This window comes from Oncorhynchus kisutch, linkage group LG1, assembly GCF_002021735.2.
Source record: "Oncorhynchus kisutch isolate 150728-3 linkage group LG1, Okis_V2, whole genome shotgun sequence".
Lineage (NCBI taxonomy): Eukaryota > Metazoa > Chordata > Actinopteri > Salmoniformes > Salmonidae > Oncorhynchus > Oncorhynchus kisutch.
In genome coordinates this window covers 60,743,716-60,766,632 of record NC_034174.2, presented here as the reverse complement: position 1 = coordinate 60,766,632, position 22,917 = coordinate 60,743,716, and the positions used below count along the sequence as shown (strand labels likewise).

At 43.7% G+C, this 22,917-nt stretch overlaps 1 protein-coding gene across 4 annotated transcripts in view; it reads right to left on the bottom strand.

Moving 5' to 3' along the window:
• The window catches only part of LOC109890059 (signal-induced proliferation-associated 1-like protein 2), a 100,578-nt gene that overhangs the window by 10,145 nt on the left and 67,516 nt on the right, over window positions 1-22,917 (bottom strand). For 2 of the 4 annotated variants that reach the window (XM_031828622.1, XM_031828634.1), the window contains exons 10-18: window positions 20,432-20,647; window positions 15,099-15,248; window positions 13,136-13,233; window positions 12,416-12,513; window positions 10,729-11,147; window positions 7,175-7,399; window positions 4,332-4,385; window positions 3,097-3,217; window positions 1,874-2,114 (exon numbers count right to left, since the gene is read on the bottom strand). In XM_031828622.1, the coding sequence (XP_031684482.1) occupies window positions 1,874-2,114; window positions 3,097-3,217; window positions 4,332-4,385; window positions 7,175-7,399; window positions 10,729-11,147; window positions 12,416-12,513; window positions 13,136-13,233; window positions 15,099-15,248; window positions 20,432-20,647 (1,622 nt within the window). The remainder of the gene's footprint in view (window positions 1-1,873; window positions 2,115-3,096; window positions 3,218-4,331; window positions 4,386-7,174; window positions 7,400-10,728; window positions 11,148-12,415; window positions 12,514-13,135; window positions 13,234-15,098; window positions 15,249-20,431; window positions 20,648-22,917) is intronic. The other 2 variants (XM_031828627.1, XM_020482038.2) reach the window with 1 other exon arrangement.

Below are 22,917 nucleotides of genomic sequence, written 5' to 3'. Positions count from 1 at the left end.
TAATGAGACATCAGTGCTCATCCATTCTCCACTTGGAACAGTCATTTTGGGGTTTTATGTTTCAGTAAAAACATACATTTCAAATATACAGTTTAAATGAGATGATACTCTAAACGAATGAAATATGGGCACTTTCCACCAAAGCATAACAAACATCTCACACCTTAACAGACATTTTCAGGCATCTGCAACTCCCCTTAAGCAAATACAATCCACCCTGTTCAATTTGAGAGTCTGTCCCCCCTTCCAAAATGTGAAAAAATGCAAAACAATTGCAATCCTGCTTGGAAAACTGCCAAGAACACGGTTACTTAAAAAAAAAAACTATGTCACAGTCTGCTGTTGAAAGCTGATTAGAGGACGGAGACGAAGGGGGAGCTTCCCCCCGCCAGACAGACAATTAACCTGCATCTAGGGGACGCCCACAGGGGTCAGCTTTGGCGTAGATTCACACAAAACTAGGCACACAAATGTGTGCATAAATACACACATACGCACACACAGGTAACTTAATCTCGCACACAGCTGGAGATTCATGATCCTTAAATTTTGGTTTCTGAGCCCCCCCCCCCCCACCCCCCACCCCACAGAGTTAAATAAGACACAGCAACCACATATTCATACACACCTCCACCCTCAAATGTGGGGGAGGGGTATTCCTTTCATAAGGACTGGATTAGCAGCCCCTTTTTCTCATTGTGAAATACAACCAGTGGTTAGAATGCTTCAACAAAGAACGCCAGGAGGCCCGACAGTGAAAGGGTTAATATCGTGCCTACTCAATGAGCACCCACTGGGATGTTTTTCCCCAGTGGAAAATATCCAATATCTTACTGTGTAAAAAAAAAAGAAAAAAAGACTAAGCTTTTTAAAATCGGTTTGCATCAATTTAACACCTATGAATTCTCACCTAATACAAGACAGATGGGAAATTGAAAGTGGCATACGCTGTAGCTTTTATGATAGGTCTCGTAAAGTTCAGCTTCAGACTGGCAAGGGCGTTTGCATTTAATTGACCACAATGAGCTCACAGTTAGATATTTTTTATTTCTATGGCCCACTCCTTAATTTGAAAATAAAAATGGCTGCCCCGCCACTTTGTTCACCATAAAGCTGAGGAATGGGGCTGGAGAAATATAAAACTGGCTGTAAATATCACAGTGGGCCTTTAAGTACGTTTCAGGTCTAGGTGAATGCAGCTTTCCACTCAGCACCATTTGCCGTGTTACTACACCTCAGGGGACTTCCATCTTTGGCAGATACATGAATGATTTCGTAACATGTGTTTCCATTCCTAATTGAACATCCGAATCAACGAAATGTACTCCAATGTTTCACTAATACATAATAAATGTAAAGCAGACTTTGGTACTTTAACACTGATTCTAAGGTAAAAATGGTATTAGTTGAATCTGGTGGGTTAGAGCAGGACTGGAACAAAAGTGTATACATCCTGTAGTTCTCCAGGAGAAAGTTTGTATACATCCTGTAGTTCTCCAGGAGAAAGGTTGTATACATCCTGTAGTTCTCCAGGAGAAAGGTTGTATACATCCTGTAGTTCTCCAGGAGAAAGGTTGTATACATCCTGTAGTTCTCCAGGAGAAAGGTTGTATACATCCTGTAGTTCTCCAGGAGAAAGGTTGTATACATCCTGTAGTTCTCCAGGAGAAAGGTTGTATACATCCTGTAGTTCTCCAGGAGAAAGGTTGTATACATCCTGTAGTTCTCCAGGAGAAAGGTTGACCAACCCTATTCCCTCTCAACCATAGAGATACATTAAAATATCTAGTACCCATCTGTTCTATTGAATTCTATGCTCACAACCGACAAGACCTAGCCTAGCTAGCCAGCTAGGTGGCGTAGTCTCACTCACTCTTGTGTAGCGGCGCCCCATGGCTGTGGCCGAGGTTCATGCGAGGTGGCAGGGTGCTGTGGTAGGGCCCAGCGGCGGTGCTGAACAGGATATCGTTGGGCAGGGCCTGGTCCAGTAGAGAGCTCCGGGAGCTGACCAGGGACAGGGTTTTCCTGTGGCTGCTGCACAGGCTCTCGTCCGACAGGGTCCGGTACAGGGACCTCCTCGGGGACATGGGCAGGCCGCCAGGACCAGTCAGACTCTGTGGGAAGAGATAGAGAAAATGAGGGAGGGAAAAGGGGTGATGGAAAATTTGGAGACATTTTACATCTCGGAGGGCTGCACAACGGAAGGAGTGATTAAAGCGCCAACTGGTATGTGCTAAACTAGGAAAAAAACAGCTTGAATCTTCCATAAAATTGGCAAAACAGTAACTTCGGTGTACCACAGTGCCATAAATGAGAGCCAATAATTTCCCCTCAATTATCTGACAATAGCTTCCCTGTGCATAGTAGTTGGTATCAATGCAGGGCTTCAGATAACGATAGACAAATCTTCCATTTATTACAGGAGGATATGTCAAGACTATAGACTATTATGCTGCTGGCAGCCATTTTCTTTCATTCCTGTGATATATTTTTCAATCAGTGAACAAAGAGGTCTGAAGAGCAGCTTGCTAGCTCCCAGATCAAATCCATTTGTGTCAACCCCTTCCCATTCCACCCTTGTTTCCTGGCCACATTTTCTTCTTCTAATTACCCAAGAGCCTTTGCATCAAGTGGTGGTCTTTTTCTCCCGACGCTAGTCGCCATGGCCGGTGGCATTGAACGGGAGACGTCCAAATTAACCTTTCGATAAGCGGGGGGGAATCTGTGCTAGGAAAAGGTTAGCGTGAGTCTGGCGCCTTATAACCACCCTTGGTTTTAATTTCAGTTCATTTGAAAACGGTGCCAGCCTTGATTTGTAATATCACAAGCAATCCAATGGATTATGTCAAGCGGAGGAAGGAGCCGACTGAAGGAGGGAAGGAAATTAAAGCAAGACACTCATTGTCAGAGTGGGGAGAAACGGGGAGCACTACACTAGAGAATCATGTCAGCTCTATGTATTACATGTCTATCGGCAATGTTCCAAACATTTCCTTTTCACTGAACACAGCCCAGACAGTATACGAATGAACCAGAGAGTTGGAGTGATAGTGAACCAAGTAGTGTGGAGAAAAACTAGAGGGAGCAGGGGCTCACCTTGCCACGACCCCCATCCTCGGGGGGACTGTCGGGCAGCATCATCTTCAGGAAGGCCTCTCTGGTCAGGCTGGGCTGGACCTGCTGGAGCTGGCCGTCTGCACCCAGCATGGCCCGCAGCCTGCTCCCCAGGGGAGGATGGGGGATGCAATGGAGGAGAGGGAGGGAGGGGGAGACGAAGAGGTGGAAGAGAGGAAAGAAAGTGAGATAGGGTTGAGAGAGAAAAAGGCATAAATGAAGAAAGATGGTAAGGTGGAGAATATAGTGAGAGTGAGAGTAGAGAGAAAGTGAGAGTAGAGAGAAAGTGAGAGTAGGGAGAAATGAGGGAAGAATGAGAGAGAGGGATGAGAAACAGGCGGGGAGAGGGTGTAGATGGGGGGCAAAAACAAAAAGGTAAGAGAGTTGCATTAGAGACAAGCTTCTAAGTTTACTTGAGGTTTCTTGTGAATTGTACAAGGGTAGGCAGAAGGCAGACACTCCTGAACAAAGAACGTGTCTAAAATAACACCCCATTCCTGGTCAAAAGCAGTGCACTACATGGGGAATAGGGGGTAATTTGTGATTTGCCCACAAAAGGTAAGGTAAAGGAGGGGGCAGTGACACGTGTGGGAGACTGAAAAGTAAGAGAAAAAACAGTAAGACCAAAAATAGAAGCATAAAGCTAACAGAAGTAAGACCAGGCAGTACATTACACAGCTCTTTGGGCAGGACAAAATAATAAACATGGTCATAAGAAAGAAGGATACTACAAGAACTACTGTAAAGGGTTATTGACGGTTGACTCTCAACACACACACACGCACACACACACACGGGGGAGTAATCTTTTACAATACGCTGTTCGGAACCAGTCAATCACAGTTCTTCAACTGGAGGGAATCTAGTTTGGGAAGTATCAGTTTCCAGGAAAACACACAGAGTGGGGGTGTGGTGTCACGGAAGGTACAGGTTGCGTTGTGTACAGACACCATGCGAGTGACAAAGTGGGTAGATTTATTTTACCACCCCATTTCAAGCGGGCTTTGCCCAATATTTATGAAGAAATGATACACTTAACTTAAAGAGACTTCCACACAACCAAATGGTGATTTGAATCTCAAAGAAACAGGTAAATATTATATAATCCCAATCTTACAATGTCATTTCTTAGTAAATACTATGTAAATAGAGGAATGTAAAATAAAGCGTAGATAGAGGTTTATGGAACAAAACAAGGTTCCGTAAAGCTAGTGTACCTGGATCTCAGTGTTAGAGTCTTTAGTAGGAAAGACAATACGCCTTCCACTCCACTGATGTAGAAAACCCCAAGTGAAAAAAGGAGGGAAATAATGGTAATGTACATTGAGATCTAAACAAAAGCTGTACATGGCTGATATGCAAGCATATAGCTGTCAAAATGTTGACGCTACCTAGGAAGAAAATACTTCAACATACCTCAAATAACATTGGCCTTATAAAGCAGACTATGTAATAAACCTGTTACTTTTGTGTTAAACGTTTCTGTACAGGGGTAAGTACACTAACTACTTGTTCTTGCATACCTAGTACAAACTAATTACATAGTTACCTTGGAATAAGGCCAATGTGATGTGAAGTGCAGATGAAAATTCTGCTCTACTCTTGTTATCCTCCACCAACCATAACAATTTCAATGAAACCTGTCATGCCATGATAAAATATAACAGCAAAAGAATGTCCATGAATGCTACTCCTACACTATATACACAAAACTATGTAGATACCACTTCAAGTTAGCATATTCAGCTATTTCAACGACAGCCGTTGCTGACAGGTTTATATAATTTGGCAGTAAATTATGTGGCAGTAAATTGTCTTTACTGAAGAGCTCAGTGATTTTCAACCTGGAACCATCATAAGATGCCACCTTTCCAACAAGTCAGTTTGTCATTTCGACACTGCTAGGAGCTGCCCCGGTCAATTGTAAGTGCTGTTATTGTGAAGTGGAAACGTCAAGGGGACACAACGGCTTAGCCGCGAAGTGGTAAGTGGTAAGCGGTAAGCTCACAGAACGGTACCGCCGAGTGCTGAAGTGCGTAGCGAGTAAAAAAAAATAGTCTATCCTCGGTTGCAACCCTCACTACTGAGCTCCAAACTGCCTCTGGAAGCAACATCAGCACAATAACGGTTCATCTGGAGCTTCATAAAATGGGGTTCACCATGCGCAATGTCAAGCGTCGGCTGGAGTGGTGTAAAGCTCGCCGAAATGCGTTCTCTGGAGTGATGACTCGCGCTTCGCCATCTGGCAGTCCAACGGAAGTGGAATTTATTTCCTTCTTAATAAGTTTGAGACAATCAGTTGTGTTATGACAAGATAGGGGTGGTATACAGAAGATAGCCCTATTTGGTAAAAGATCCATATTATGGCAAGAACAGCAAGAAGTCCATATTATGGCAAGAACAGCTCAAAAAAGCAAAGAGAAATGACAGTCCATCATTACTTTAAGACATGAAGGTCTGTCAATACGGAACATTTGTGCAGTCGCAAAAACCATCAAGCGCTTTGATGAAACTGGCTCTCAATGGGACCACCACAGGAAAGGAAGACCCAGAGCTACCTCTGCTGCGGAGGATAAGTTCATTAGAGTTAATTCCACAAATCAACTTTTAACAAAGCACACCTGTTAATTGAAATGCATTCCAGGTATGTACCTCATGAAGCTGGTTAAGAGAATGCCAACAGTGTGCAAAGCTGTCAAAATATATTTTGATTTGTTCAACACTTTTTTGGTTACTACATGATTCCATATGTGTTATTTCATAGTTGTGATGCCTTCACTGTTATTCTATAATGTAGAAAATAGCCAAAATAAAGAAAAACCCTGTAATGAGTAGGTGTGTCTAAACTTTTGACTGGTGTTTATCATGGTTCCGGCTAGGCTCCTTAGTTCCAGTGAATGGATACGTTAACTCTACAACATACAATGACATTCTAGGCGATTATGTGCTTCCAACTTTGTGACAACAGTTTGGGGAAGGCCCTTTCCTGTTTCAGCATGACAACGCCCCCATGCACAAAGCGAGGACCATAAAGAAATGGTTTGTCAAGATCTGTGTGGAAGAACTTGACTGGCCTGCACAGAGCCCTGACCTCAACCCCATCGAACACCTTTTGGATGAATTGGGACGCTGACTGCGAGCCAGGTCTAATCACCCAACATCACTGCCCAACCTCACTAATGCTCTGTGGCTGAATGGAAGCTAGTCCCCTGCAGCAATGTTCCTACATCTAGCGGAAAGCCTTCCCAGAAGAGTGGAGGCTGTTATAGCAGCGGAGGACCAACTCCATATTAATGCCCATGATTTTGGAATGAGATGTTTGACGAGCAGGTGTCCACCTACTTTTGGTCATGTAGTGTAGATGCAGCAATCCAAACTTGTTTTGTTTTAGCTATGTGCAGTCCCTTCCATCTAAAATGCTGTTTTTATTTTGGGGGCACTATGCCCACTACAGGGGCTGTTTTGTGAACAGAAAAGGTCACACTAGCCGATGGACACTTTACACTAGCTAAATGAGAGACCGTACTTGAGGACTCTGCTTCAACTCCTACTTATTAATAAGATAGGACATGTGTTAAGAGGATTCTGTCAGAGCCTCAGGTCATCAGTGGTTACTTTTAATATGGCTCTCCCCCTTTGTTCAGAAACTGTCTAAAATGGGTAGGTTAATATGGCAGCATGACTTGCAACCTTTTCAACAGGACCAAAGCAGACAGTTTGTCAGCGCGCCATCTTTCTTTCCAGTTCAGTTAACTTAACCAAGAAGACCCTTGAGGGTCGAAGCCTCGCTTGCGAGGTCAACCTGGCCAAAGGTTAGCAGGAAAGTACTAGTAAAGTTGACAAGCGTACCTACTTGTGGCGTCGTTATTAAAATAGGACGCCGGGCTTTATTTCAACGGTTTACTGAGTCGAGGCTGAAAATTTGTCAGTGGGAGGGATAAAAAGGATGTGTGGCACCGGCAACTATTATGATGCTGTAGAACATATTGACAGCGCTCTAGGAGCAAGTTTTATGTCCAAGTAAGAATACAACTCCACAAAACACTGCTTATTTACTCACCTGTAGTCCTTTGACCTGCCCGGATCCACCATTGGAGAGCCATCCTCGGCTTTCTTCCAGCCAATCAGATACTCTTTGCCTGGTGATTGGCGGGTGTGGACGGCAGCATTAAGCCCCACCCCTGTCACAATACCGCCGGAGGAGACGATGTAGACTTGTGAAGAGTCAACCGAGGTGGAGGTCTTAGGACCACGTTCCGAGGGGCTGCCAGAGTGTCGTGAGCCACTAGGAAAACAAAGACAGAAATATGTGATCACAGTTGGCCAATTACGTCAAATATGAGTGGCTACCAAAAATCCACGGTTTGGAGTCAGTCCATTTTATATCAGTCAAGTCATGGGATAATCAGGAGGAATAATTCCCCTCCCGAATTGAACTGACCCAAACCCTGCTACTAATATCAGTGATTCTCCTCACGATGGGCCCTGTGTGGTTCTCGGATCAGGTTTTGATCCCAACTCCTATGACTCCGCTAGCCTACTACAGCAGAATTCATGCCAACCCTGCCTATGCGGACAACATGGTGATGATACGAATTGGGGCATGATGACACTGCACTGGTGCCGCTGGCAGCGAAGGGCAAATGTGTCACAGCTCATTAAATGCTGCATTGTGCCCACTGCGGGGGAGGCAGGATCATGCCATGGCCACAGTGAGCCTGCCACAACATGGCAGACCGGTCATCACCTTTTAGCATAATCTTGTTCCCAAGACACTTTTGCCCCAACTGCACGTCTGGTGGACCAACACATCCAATTCAGCCTTCATTTGCCAATACAGAGAGCCTGGAGAAACTCCCAGCGCACAGGCATTTGTTTAAATCGGCTTAATCTACCAACCAATCATCTCCCAGAACACTTTCCCCTTAACCCTCCCCCGTACACTAGCACACCATAAGCACAGAGCCACACCTCGCAGTCGGGTAAATGACAAATACTTTAAATCAGTAGAGTACTTCCATAGAATTCTATGGCCACTCTGACTAAGGCCAACTTAGTGGTTGATATCCCTGGCTTATATAGGCTGTGCGCAATAGCTGGAGGATGAGGTTACTTTTAGTCTGGTCCGGCAGGAACCTGCGGTTTGGCTCATGCAGTCTGACCTAAAATGGAGAACGTGATGTCACCGCTCAGACTGAAACAGCATGAAAATTAAGACTATATCTAGTCCTATCTGACCCCAAAATGGAGGTACTGGTGTCACCTCTCAGCCTGGCCCAGCAGGAAACCGCAGAGTTGGGCTCATCCCGTTTGACCTCAAAATGGAGGGCAGGAAACTGTAACCTCTGTTATATTTGGTCTAATCCAAAAACGGAGGAAATGAAATGTTGGTAACCTTGACTCCAGGCTAATGTGCACAAGCTTGGAGAGGAAGTGCAAAAATAATGGATTGGGAATCTGGTGGGAAGATTCTGTGATGATGACGACATGGTGGTTTTTGCCTAGTTGCTGGCTAAGTAGGTTAGCTGGCTACTTTAGCTGCGTCATTATCAATGTTATTGTTGTACCCGGTGTCTATGTGAATACTTTTTTTTATTGTGCAGGCACAGCCTTGCAACAGTTACCTATTTGCCTTACAGTAGTGGACTAGCCATCTGGAGCACCAAAATGGCTAACACTACAGGGAATCACGCCAGCTCTATTTATTACATTACTATCTGCAACGTTCCAAACATTTCCTTTTCACGAACACAGCCCAGACAGTATCCGAATGAACCAGAGAGTCGTAGTGAGTGAACCAAGTAGCATGGAACTAGAGGGAGCAGAGGCTCCCGTTCACGAGAAGTTGAGCTAGCTATAAAGAGAAGTCCGCTTAGGAAAACTCCCAAATTAACATGGAAAAGTAACACCACAACACACAAAAAAAAAACACTACGGGGGGGAAAGTTAAGAGACAAAAAAAGTCCCTTGAGTCAGATGCAGCCAAATGTAGGAAATTGACCGACTTATTCAGTTGTGCTGCTACTAGTGCTAACGTCAACGTGCCCATGCCAAGGGGGATGCCACAGCCCCTGGACAAAGAGTTCTAGCAGAAGTAGAGGACAGCGACAACATAGCCGATTGTGAGCATAGCACAAGCAAAAGTCAGTGCAGCCGAAGCGGTAGGCAAAGGGGATCCAGGGCAGGGAGGGAGACATGGATAACACAACATCAATATTGGGCAAACTAACTAGGCTAACTAATAAACAAACTAACTATACCAGTAACATGATGCCAGTCAGACAGTTTCTTGATTAATGTGCATGCCAGCCACAGTCATTTCAAGCCCTATTCCTCGACTTTAGTTGAATAGGAACTACAACATATGATATTTCATATTTTTATCATATTTTTACTATGTACTTGTGTTTGTTTGAAGCCCTACTATTGTCATTAGTCAAATCTCAATTTATTGGTCGCATACACATATTTAGCAGATGTTATTGCGGGTGTAGTAAAACGCTTGTAAAGTCAGTCTTTGACACAGCACAGCCGCCTTTTATTTATTAATTTCACAATGATTAATTCTGACTATAAAGCTATTGTTTCCACTATGTTGCTATATTTATCATCTGTAGCTAAAACTATGAATACAACTGAATTTGTGTGCTGAGCTGGGGTAAAGTGAGCTGCTGAGAAAACTACTGTTCCACTAAGGTAGCCAAGGACAATTTTCTACTTACCATTCACTTTACACCCAAAACGCAGGTGTCTTTTTACTGGTTCACTGTGCCGTCTGTTGTAGTGTTGTCTACTACTTTGACATAGTGAAGCCAGCCAGTGTTTGGTCTCACTGAGTATTCTAGCTATTATACATTCTCTGTTTTACACTCAGGCTTCAGATTGATGTGATATTGGTCAATCATGACCATTCAGGATGTGTTCTGTAGAACTCTTATAACAGTCTACAGTATGTGAGTTCTGAAGCGCTATAGTACTGCATTTGTGTTCAGTAGCTGTGATGCTGGTGGTGGTATTAGGGCCTGGTGTGTGTACACGTGTGTGTGTGTGTGTGTGTGTGTGTGTGTGCGCGCGTCGGCAGTGGAATATCCGCAGGCTGGTTGTGGTGGGCCAGTCTAGGTCAAAGTCCAGGGCCGTTTTTTGTCCCAGTCCGTCTCTGCTTACTCATCATGCCAATGTGTAATGTGTGTACATGCCTAGAGCAAAAACAACTCACATCCAATAATGACAGACATTGAAAACAGGCGCAGTTTGACATCACATTATGAAGTGTCATTGGGAGTGGTTGAACGGAAATGAAAAGGTACCAGAACTGATTTCAATTGTACAGTACCAGGGTTCATTTTAGAGTGAATATTCTACAATATAATCCGATAATCAAGCAGAACAACATTTCAGATGCTGGTACTCTGTATTGGTGAGCTGTGGCCACAATTCAAGCACTGGTCACCGGTCAGACAAAAGGGATCCAGTCAGCCTCTTGGTGGAGGGTGAAGTTACCCCTAGACGCTGATCGTAGGTCAGTTTTGCAGTTTCCCCACTAATGGACTAGGGGACGGGAAGCTGATCTTAGATCTGTACTTAGGGGAACTTTATCTTGGAGCTACACCTTACCTGGACATGGAGGAAATCTCACTCAGGTCACCCAGGCTCCCGTCCGTTACGTGCCCAGCCGAAGTGGCCTGGGTGCTGTAGCCTTGTGACGTCAACCCTTCTTCTGGCGTCCCCGCTCCGTGGTAGCCCCCCGTTCCAGAGTACTCCACTACCCACTGCTCCCCTCGGGCATCCTGGGGGACTGGTCGGCCGGCCGAGACCCCCGGTACGCCACCTCCGCTGCAGCCAGGTAGAGGGGGAGGCGGCGGGGGCATGCAAGTCGCCGTGTCGATGCCGCTGTCGGTGGACGCGCCCTTGATGTAGATGAGGCCCAGGGCATCGGGGTCCATGGGGTCGCCAGAGCCGAAGCGCTTTTCGTCGCTGCTGCCACTGGAGGCATTGCTGGAGAGAGTGTTGCTGCTGGAGTGACTGGAGCCAGACTGGGAGATCAAACACAACAATAGTTAGTGGTTAGCGACATTCATTTGTGTCTGAAAATTAACGGTCAAATCCTTGCTTCCTCAGTCCTTGTTTCCTCAGTTCCTCTCAAAGCGTATTGGAATAAAGGATCCAAGACCCCTAACTCAGACCGCCAATGAGCTTCGAGAGGAATTGAGGAAACAAGGATTTCAGCAACTAGTAAACATTAAAAAACAATGATACATAAGATATGTATCCTTACGCCACAATTCAATCAAATCTAAGATAAAAGTGGAAATACATATTGTGGGTTTATTCACCGGTTCGGAATATATTAACCGCTTAAAACTTTAGAATTATGGAATTGGGACCCTGGAAATGTTTGGCAGCCTTTACAGTGCATATGAAACTTTAATGCGCTCTGCATAGGGAGGCAAATACATTCTACCCCTCTTTCTGTTCATCAGCAAAAGCAGCAGCATCCCCTCAAGCTTCAAACTTTGCAATATTTTTCCAGGGCCAATTGTTGGGATGCTTCCTCACTCATAGTAATATTAATGAAAAAAATTATGCACATGAATCGACATTCACCATGCGTCACCATTACTTTCAATACACAGAATTGGTGGTGTGGGGGGGCAGGAGAATAAATCCGAAGCGACATCAAAAGCATCACCCCCGACAAGGGTAAGCTGACCTAATCTAGCCTGGTCCGTCAAGGACGAGAGGACACGGGCCTCGTTCCCTACAGACGTAGAGCTACACACCATCGTACTGTGTCGGCTTGGGGCTGTATGGGTAACCGAGCCGTTCTCTACTGCTAGGTGCGACCCTAAAGATCAGATGACAATACGTACGGTATCATGGCCCATCTGTCAAGGGTGTCGTGTTCCAGTTCAAACCGACCATGCATGGTGCTAGAAGGGGATAAGGTGCTCTGGGAGCGCATAGGTAGGTCTACCAAAGCCTTTGTCGATTGACGAGGCAAAGTCCTATGGGATATATTCACCAAATGGCCATGATGTTTTGTTTCATATGAAACCAATGAAACATATGATTTATTTATTTAAAGGGTCTTACAACTAACAGATTTTGTCCTGAAACAGTGTTACAAGACATACTTCCCATTGACGCTCAAATGTAGGCTATTACATGAGATGACAGACGCAACAAACTAACCCAAATCCAACATGACAAGAAAAAAGCATTACATTGTAAAATCAAAGTCAACCAGGTAACCCTCATTAAACATTAAAATAGCTAACTCTTTCCAAGTATGAGTACTCACATGTTGGTATTTATTGGGGGAGTCCTTTGCTCCTTGTCTCGGCTGGCTTCTCTCCCTCATGTTCAGAATCTTCGTGGAGGGATGGTGCCACTTGGCCTCTGCAAAAGAGGAAGACAATTTGTGATATAATTATCTCGTTAAAATACTCGTGGTACAATTTCTACGATACTGTCCACTAGAATTGATGTCAGGTCAACTCTTCATATATTCAGGACTTGAACTGGGTCATATTCACTATGAACCAAATGGAAGCAAACAGATTAAAGTGGGGAGGGAATACCTGAATGTGTCCAATAAGAAATGCTTGTTTTCATTTCCCATTGCAAAACCTTTTACTACAGCGTGAACTAATGAATATGACCCTAGTTGCCATTACTGCCATTTTTTCAATGCAGTTCCTGAAATTCCCCAAAAATGAATTGGAATGGCAATTATTTAGTCATTCTATTTTAAGGTACATGCTATGAAAGCACATTTGTCATTTTTTGACATCACAACATGACACGTTTGGTAAAACTTTATGTGAATGACAATCTTGAATCTGTAAGAATGACAGTTAATATTGCTTTCTGTTTTGTCTGTCTCCAGCTGACCTTTTTGCTGCATTTCTACTGACTGGCGAGTCTCTTTCATAGCACAGTTGATGATATTGGTGATTACATGATGATGCTTATGATGGTGATGATGACGATGCTGGTGATGAAGAAGAGTAACCCATACCTGCTGATCTGGTCCTCTCCAGCTTGGGCTCCCCCTCTCTCCGGCATTCTCCCTCCTTGTCGCTCGGCTGGTCCAGGTGCAGTGCAGGGGACTGGCATCTACAGGTGCCCAAAAGAAGAACAGGACATAAAGCTAGAGGTATCAGCAAACTGGTTCAAATCTTCAAAAGAGGGATGCAAGATATGATGTCTTTGTTGAACATTCTAACCATGAAGACAGTCAGTCAGTGACGTGCAGGTCTGCCATTTGTTTTGTTGTTGCCCAAACAGACTCAGTTTTTTTCAACTGACCCGCAACTGCATGATCTAATGTAGAGCCGCCAGATCCTACCACAGGGGTTGGCAACCCTGGTCCTGGAGTGACCCAAGCACTTCATGTTTTTGATTTAGCCGACCTGGAAGACCAGGTGTTTTGAATTTAGGCAATAATTTAACTGACCAATTACCTCAGTTGGTAAGGTGTGGTACCTAGTTGGAGCAAAATCCTGCAGTATCTGCAGCACTCTAAGAACAGGGTTGCCTACCCTTGCCTTACCTAATCACAACTTGCATCAACTTTCAATGCAATAATTATGTCAAATGAGAATTGTTGTCCTAAACTCATGCCTCAAAGAGAACGCTAACCAGCATATCATGGCTCCCATGAAATTAATCTTCTCCCACAGCATCCTCAATGCTTTGTCACTGATTTGCATTGGAACCTTTAAAGTGCATTGTAATCCTTATCCACCCCACTTCCTGCTTTTCGCACCACTGGCCATTGTTTCACCTCACCACTTGGCTAGTCACACTGAGCTATTTCAAACCTTTCCCTTGGCGTGTAACAGTATCCGTGAAACTGTGGCTGCCAAGACACATTTCCACAATGTGTCTCGATGCTGTGGGGATATTGAAGGAATGCCTTGCAACCTGAGAGCCAGGGTCCGGCTGGGGCCTCTGGCCTGGCGACTATACACTTGTCTGGACTGCAGAAGGTCAAGGAATGGGGTCCTGGAAGAACCAGGATGGGGGGGTGGTAATGGCATTGTTCTGTCCTAGATAGAGGAGACGGTCTATCATATGACACGCGACTGGTCCTACTACATATACTGAATATATGGGTTACTGTATTGAATATATACACTATGCTGAATATATGTAAAGCACTTTGTGACAATGGCAGAGGTAAAAAGTAGTTTTAAAATAAATGGGATTGAATTTGATTGATTCATATACACTATTGGTCACTGTGAATGCTGAACAGTTATGAAAATTGCTTTGGATGAAAATGCTAAATGACCATAGTATTATTATTATGGTCCTCTTTCTGTATAGATTATGTGCCATCTATGCACATGTGGGGATAGTCTGGTTTAAGAGGGTTGATAGGAGTGTAAATATGTAGACTGTTACACTTTTCATATGCATTTTAATTGTGCATTATGCTGCGTTTCTATGTATTATGCTCTTTGTCTTTTTAAGCACATTACCAAATGAAAGTTGATCTAATCTAGGAGCAAAGAAAAGCACCTTATTAGATGACAGCCATCTCTCCCATTCATTTGTGCTTGGGGTCTGTAGATTTCTCCAACAGATGCCATCAAACATAGACTTGATTATTTTGAGGAACGTAAACATCTAATAAACTTGGGCGGGGTTTCTACTTTTGGCACTATTCCATCGGCACCATTGCCCCAGACAAGCTCAATCAAGCGCAGATACAGTATTTTAATATTATTGTATTCAAACCCAGTCTGCTGTGTATGTAACTCTCCATCGAGTGGCGAGGCATGAGGTTGAGTGTCTTAAAATGTACACCATAGTGGTCCTAAAAATATACACCATAGTGGTCCTAAAAATATACACCACAGTGGTCCTAAAATATACACCATAGTGGTCCTAAAATATACACCATAGCGGTCCTAAAATATACACCATAGCGGTCCTAAAATGTGCATCGCAGCGCTGTGCCCTAATGCACTTACCCATTAATGTATCCAGCCTTCTGGGACCAGGTGCCACAGGGTCCGGGGTCACTGGACGTGGACTGGTTGCTGGGGGAGCTGCAGTACAGTTGTCCAGGTTCCCGACTGCTACAGGAGGCCGTAGGGGATATCTCATATTCCTGCAGTACCCTGAAAACCACAAAATAACGTTTAGGGGACATTTAACCAAAACGGGCCTCGACCGCCAAAGTGCCCCACTTGTAGGCTACAGCTTCAATGGCCCTGTTGAATGGAAAGGGTTAGTTGTTAGTTGGATTCTCAAAAAGGGCCACACACTCCAGGTCTAAGGGAACACGTTGACTGTACCTAGCAGACAAAACTAAAATTGCCCACTGGGTGGGTCACTTTGGATAAACACATCTGCTAAACGACCATGTTATCACTCATGTTATTCTCAAAAGAGCCTTCGTGACAATGTCAGGCGTGTCATTACAACTCATCGCCTAGTCTGGACATATGACACACGTGCCCCTGATGTTTGTTTGTTTGCTTTGTGTATCATCATGTGCATTGTGCCAAAGGTCAAATTACAGAGTGTAGATAAGATGTTTTATTTTGTATTATTCGATACTGACAATACAAATAGTAGGTCAACCATTAGACAGTGACGATAAATAGTAACTGGACTACTAGAATCCCATCCATTTATGAAGAGTGTTTGGGGAAATACTAGGGGAACATAGCGTAAGTACGCAGTTAGGCCAGGCGTTATTCTTAGCCTGAACAGACTGTTCCAAGCCTCCGTGAGAGTGGGAGATGCTTGAGCCTCCGACTCGTGAAACTCGACTCTCCCGCCGGCCCGGGAGGAACGCTGAGCCCTCGAAAAAAAACACAGAATCCCAGATCATATGGAAAAGCTGAGATGGGATCGTAAATGTGCAATGGGTAAGCGAGCATAATAGAGGGTATATATTGTAGGGCAGGGAGGAAGGGATGAGGTGGTGTGAAAGGGAGGATAATCTTGCATATTCAGCAGCTTTGGAGCAGGCCTGCTTCGCAAGGCGTTGGCAGCTGCAAATTGAGTCCCACTCCCTCTTAATTAGCTGGCGAAGCTCCAACTAGGAGTGGAAGCCACAAAGTGTTTGAATTCAAACAACCCCCACACAAACATATGCAGTGTCTCCGTGTCGTTTCCCTTAGGAAAACATGTCACCTTAATGGTTCCATTGTACTACCTCAGAGTCTATCACGTCTGTTTTTTTTCTGTAGAACCCAGACAAAGTGTCACATATGACAAATATGGTATGGTAAAAGGGTGCGGGAAATGTAATGTTACATGAATCATAACCCAGAAACCGGTTTTCATATTTCCTGCTGGTAATGGTGTGGTGACTCCCGGTACGCTCCACAGTGTTAATAAGAACCAATATGTTACTATATCAACTGGTCTGGTCCGAAAAGTAGACTGAGAAGGCTAGTGTCTTGGAAATACGTGGTCATTTTAATTTTGTTACTGATTATGGTTTGATTTTCAAGAATATTTCAGTGACAAATGAAAATTTAAACTTTGTTGTAAAAGCTACCCCCACCTAAGTGTAGCTCACAAGCGCTAACTAAAAACCCCAATAAAAGGACAGGTTCACTATAGGTTCACTAAAGCCTTAGATGGAGTTTATCAAAGCACACTGCGCTTTATTATGGCCGACAATTTTCGTACTCATCACTGCATTCTCTACCAGAAAGTTGGTTGGCCCTCTGATGTCACGTAGGTTGATACATTGCTACGTTCTCATTTATAAAGCCCTTTTACATAAAGTCCCACTGTACCTAACATCATTACTAAACTTTAGACACCCGGTCTCAGGGATGGCGAACTCTGGAAATTCCTTTGGTCTATACAGAGTTAGGCAACTCTGCTTTTATAGTTTTCTTGCACCTTATTTTGTGGAACAATCGTTAAAATGTTCTTAAAATGTGATGTTCTGGTGCCTGTAGGGCAATCCAGAAAGCTGATTGAGGACCTTATTACTGATGAATGCGTTTTTCTTTCTGCTTGCATTTTGTATTTACATTTTGATGTGGGTATTTTCTGGAATTTATGTAATTCAGGGTCTCATCTGTAAAAGAGATCATGGTTTCAGTATGAATCCCTGATAAAATAAAGGAGATATAAATGCATCATTTGGTGCCAAAGCAGGGTTGACATCTTAACTCCTGACATCTTAAGTTTAATGAGAGAAATATCAGACACCAGAAGAGTTTGTAGCGAAGCAAACAACCTATTTTGCTTTAAAAGTATACAATTACCCAACAATGAACCTCTTCTGTGTGAAGTGCAGTCCATATGAAATGCCCATGTCTCCAAGAGAGCGACGTGTCTGATAAGAACAGTTTATATGGTTGCAAACAGGTCTATAATATACACAGACTGAACAAAACATTAAGAACACCTAACACCTAATATTGAGTTGACCCCCTCCCCCCCTTCCATCAGAGCAGCCTCAATTCTTCGGGGCATGGAATCTACAAGGTGTTGTCAAGCGTTCCACAGGGATGCTCGCCCATGTTGACTCCAATGCTTCCCACAGTTGTGTCAATAAGGGAACATGGCCTTCACCTGGATTCACCTGGTCAGTCCATGTCATGGAAAGAGCAGGTGTTCACAATATTTTTGTACACTCAGTGTAGACTTGTAAAGTCTTTTATACAGACATTTTCAAGGACACTCCAATCTGAAAATAGAGGTTTCACTCCTGAGAGGACAATCTATGCCAGAATCATTCCTGTGAAACCATTGACTAGAAGGGAATCACTTCATCTCAATTTTCCGCCACGATAAGGAAAAATGACAGCCAATAGGCTGTGCTTTTCTTTTGACAAAAGGTCAAACTCATCCCACAAAAATGCACTACTCCCACATGTACACACACATACCGGTATGATTGCATGCACACACACAGTTGTCACACAGTTGTAAAAGGATATGCACAGACTGATTATGTGAAACACCACACATACGCATGGCAACATACACGCGTTCAACCTGATGCACCCTTGCATAGCTGACATGTAATGCAACACTGCCCAAAAGACCAGTGCTGAGGTAGCCTTACTGTCGCTGTGTGTGTGTGTGTGTGCGCGCGACGATCGGGGACAGACCACAGCAGAGAGGCAGTGCAGGGCTGCAAACAAGAGCCTCAACACTCAGGAGCTCAATAAAACATTCACATGCCTTGACGCCCTGCTAGCGAACCCCACAGCCCCCCGCCCTCAACTCCTCACCACCTTCCATGCTGTGTGCCAAGTTCAGTAACAGGGGCACAACACGGGAGGTCGATCCACAATCGTTATAGACAAGAGTGAAAAAGTAGATGCTTATGGAGTGACATTGGTGCCAACAAAATTAAACATTTCATGATACAAATTCTGATAAAAATTCTGTTGCCACTAAAATCACTCCATAAAACATGACCAAACATATGGGCAAAAACGAGGAAAACCCTCAAGTCTCTTCTGTTCGTTTTTCTGTTAGTATCATATCAAGTGCCAAAGAGTGCTTATCTACATTCAGCATTGATTCAGTTGTTTTTTTCTAGTTCTGGTACTCACTGTGTGTGCAAACACCAACTGAAGCTATGGCTGTGAGAAACACTGCTTTAAGTATAGTAGCATGTTATTTGGAATTAGAGCTGGGTCGAGTTTATTAGGGATCAACAGTAGAAAACTGACAAACAGGGATGGTTTACCTAGACTTGTCAAATAACAAACCCCATTCCTGTTTTCCATTGCAAATCGTTGTAAAACACTCAGTTGCTTTCCCTAATGAACGTGCCCCTTCTGCCATCTTGTTTTTCTTCCCGTCAGAGCAGTCTCCGTTTCTCAGTCATGTATTTGCCACTTAATTTTATGTTAATCACATTACAAAAACCTTGACCTCATTATGCACGGCCTATGCTAATGTCGTGCAGTGTCAGTGATACTAAGGATAGAAGTGCCATTGTGTTCGTCGGGAAAATTATACAATTTCACTAACAAAAACAGGTCAGCAATAGGTCCTATTCAATTATTACTAAAGGTCCTCCATTCAAAAGTTTGGGGTCACTTGGAAATGTCCTTGTTTTGGAAAGAGAAGCATTTTTTTTGTCCATTAAAATAACATCAACTTGATCAGAAATACAGTGTAATGGCTATTTATGGAATATCTACATAGGCGTACAGAGGCCCATTATCAGCAACCATCACTCCTGTGTTCCAATGGCACGTTGTGTTAGCTAATCCAAGTTTATCATTTTAAAAGGCCAATTGATCAATAGAAAACCCTTTTACAATTATGTTAGCACAGCTGAAAACTGCTGTTCTAATTAAAGAAGCAATAAAACCGGCCTTCTTTAGACTATTTGAGTATCTGGAACATCAGCATTTGTGGGTTCGATTACAGAGTCAAAATGGTCAGAAACAAAGTACTTTCTTCTGAAACTCGTCAGTCTATTCTTGCTCTGAGAAATGAAAGCTATTCCATGCGAGAAATTGTCAAGAAACTGAATATCTCGTACAACGTTGTGTACTACTCCCTTCACAGAACAGTGCAAACTGGCGCTAACCAGAATATAAAGAGGAGTGGGAGGCCCCGGTGCACAACTGAGCAAGAGGACAAGTACATTAGTGTGTCTAGTTTGAGAAACAGATGCCTCACAAGACCTCAACTGGCAGCTTCATTAAATAGTACCCGCAAAACACCAGTCTCAACATCAACAGTGAGGAGGTGACTCCGGGATGCTGGCCTTCTAGGCAGAGTTCCTCTGTCCAGTGTCTGTGTTCTTTTGCCCATCTTAATATTTTATTTTTATTGGCCAGTCTGAGATATGGCTTTTTCTTTGCAACTCTGCCTAGAAGGCCAGAAGTGATGGTTGCTGATAATGGGCCTCTGTACGCCTATGTAGATATTCTATTAAAAATCAGCCGTTTCCAGCTACAATAGTCATTTACAACATTGACAATGTCTACACTGTTTTAAATGGACAAAACATTTTCTTTTCTTTCAAAAAACAAGGACCCCAAACTGTTGAAAGGTAGTGTACCTCAAGTTTCCCTTGGTGACAAACTTTGAGCATGATTATGAGTGTCAAAGGCAGGGATACTCAAATCTGGTCTCCAAGTACTGCTGATGTAAAATCTTCTGATAAGCAGGGACTGATTAAGACAGTGCTCGTGAGTGGAATCTCTAACCAACCAGTGACAATGAGTTTACCCTGTTCGAAAAGAAAACCGGCAGCACTTTGGCCCTCCAGGCTCAAATTTGAGTACCTCTGATCTAGGGCGTTTGAACTTGGAACTATGAGTCAATGAAGATGGAGGTGGGTGCTGAGGTGTACCTGGTCCCGTCCTGTTGCTTCCTGTCGAAGGAGGTGCTGCGGGAGATGGCCCCCTGGGCGTAGTGGAACATCTGCTGCCCGGGGCTGGGACCCTGTGTGGGGGAGGCCCGGGACATGGACGGGCCACCACCTGGGGCGGTCGAGACGCGGTGCCAGCCGGCAGCCGTGGTGGTCTTGTACTCCACCACGGGGACGCGGTACATCTCCGAGCAGCTTCTGACAGAATAAATCCAAAGACACATTAGCAATTCAGCGTCTTACAAAACAATCTTAAAACAGTGAAGTACATGTACTAAAATTATACTGTAAGAGTATGAGTTGGTGTTGTTACCGTGTTATTAAGTGCATCTAATGTAAAAAGTGTGAATCCTCTTACTTGCCAAATATGTTATACTGTAAGTCAATGGGAGATTTAAGTTGAGATTTGGCAGATGGACTGCATTTTAAGAGTTAGGTTTTTTGAGATTTTTCAATGCCCGTTACATTTTTCCACAAACCTCACTAATTGATACGTCCATTTCCAAACTGGTATAGCCTCGTTCCACCTCTTTCTTGCTTGATTTAAACGTCAGAATACAGTATTTACCCAATATTCTGAGTGCAATCTCCCATTGCATTTGGGACCAGTCGCTGCTAACTTGTGTCCAACTTCATCCCAATTTACTGCTCCTTTGCTACAGTTAAATATGTTAAACATTTGCTGATGGATATGAGCTGCATTGACTAAGCCTGTGGCCGATTGATAACATTGATAACAGCCGATTGATCAATAACAGTGGTATTAGTATTTTATTTGGATCCCCGTTAGCGGTTGCCAAAGCCGCAGCTCCTCTTCCAGGGGTCCACACAAAACACAACATTAATAGACAACATTGATTAATTTAACAAGCCCATTAGGTCATGACTACAGAGAGCATTAGCTTTGAATTAGCCAAGTCCCAAAAATCTGGGTCCCAAAATGCATCCTATTTTCCTATTCTGAACAAAAATATAAACACAACATGTAAAATGTTGGTCCCATGTTTCATGAGCTAAAATAAAAGATCCCAGAAATTTTCCTATGGATAATGTTCTCTTTCACCCCGCTTGATTCCTGTTAAAACATGATTTGGCAAGTCTCAAGTTCTCAACACAACAGTTCACCAACCAACCCAACGACTACTTTGGAATGTGCCCCCAAAAAATGGCACAGCACGAAAACCCGGTCTTGATTCATACATGTTGGCCCAGTCTCAAATGGCACAGGTCCATAAGGGCTCTGGACAAAAGTAATGCGCTACGTACACTGAACAAAAATACAAATGCAACAATGTCAAAGATTTTACTGAGTTACAGTTCATATAAAGGAAAATAATTAATACAATCGGTCAATTTAAATAAATACATTAGACCCTAATCTATGGATTTCACATGACTGGGAATACAGATATGAATCTGTTGGTCAATGGTACCTTAAAAAAAGGACACTGAGTACGGTAGTGCCATCATAACTTGATTGATGCGACGGCTAACATGTCCCGACATGTCCTTTTGCGGCCTTTTACGCATTCTAGTAGAGTTAAATAGTTACACACACACGACCAGTCCCTGGTTCGAATCCAGGCTGTATCACATCCGGCCGTGATTGGGAGCCCCATAGGGCGGGTCATAATTGGCCCAGCGTCATCTGGGTTTGGCCGGGGTAGGCTGTCATTGTAAATAATAATTTTTCTTAACTGACTTTAAATTAAAGGTTGCACACAGACACACATACCAAAAAGTTATTTTGGTGGAATTTAAGTATGTCCCCATTACCAGTAAAACATAATCCAAACCTATTTATTTCACTTACTTGCTGTGCTGTTTCATTGTACATTTGTTCAGTCGTTTCATTCTCAACCAGGATTTCATCACACATGTCAAGCAGTGAAGTTTCAGCTCTCTGTCCGTCGATGATCTCTTCCTCGGTGGGCACTGTCACTGTGTCCATTTCTATCTTGTCCAGCTGTGTATGTAACATTTCACGTAAACCCTGTTTCATGTCTGCATCGAAGTAGCGGTCCTTCTACCTGGCATTGAGCATGGTTGCGACACCGTAAAGAAGCTCAGAGAGAATACCACCGAATCGCTTATTCACAGCCTCGAGTACTTTTGTACGTTTTGACCCCGCAGTTTTGTTGAGCAGGCGTTTCAATGCCATGACAGAGGGTATCATGTCTGCTGCAAACGCAGTTGAGCTTATTTCTCGAGTGGCACTACGAGTTTGTTCATGTTTCCAAGTTTCAAACATGTTCTCAAATGCCATTGAAATGGCAGTAGCGGTATGAGAACCAGCACATTCTTGAGCATGCAATACAGCTTTCCACAGTACGACATCCTGGTTGGCCCATTGTGCTGTCAGACTCAGCATGCTCATGGGACTGACATCGCTGGTCCAAATGTCAATTGTGACGCCCATAGCGAGTAGCATAATGAGATCCATTATCTTGGCTTTAATGGATTTCGCC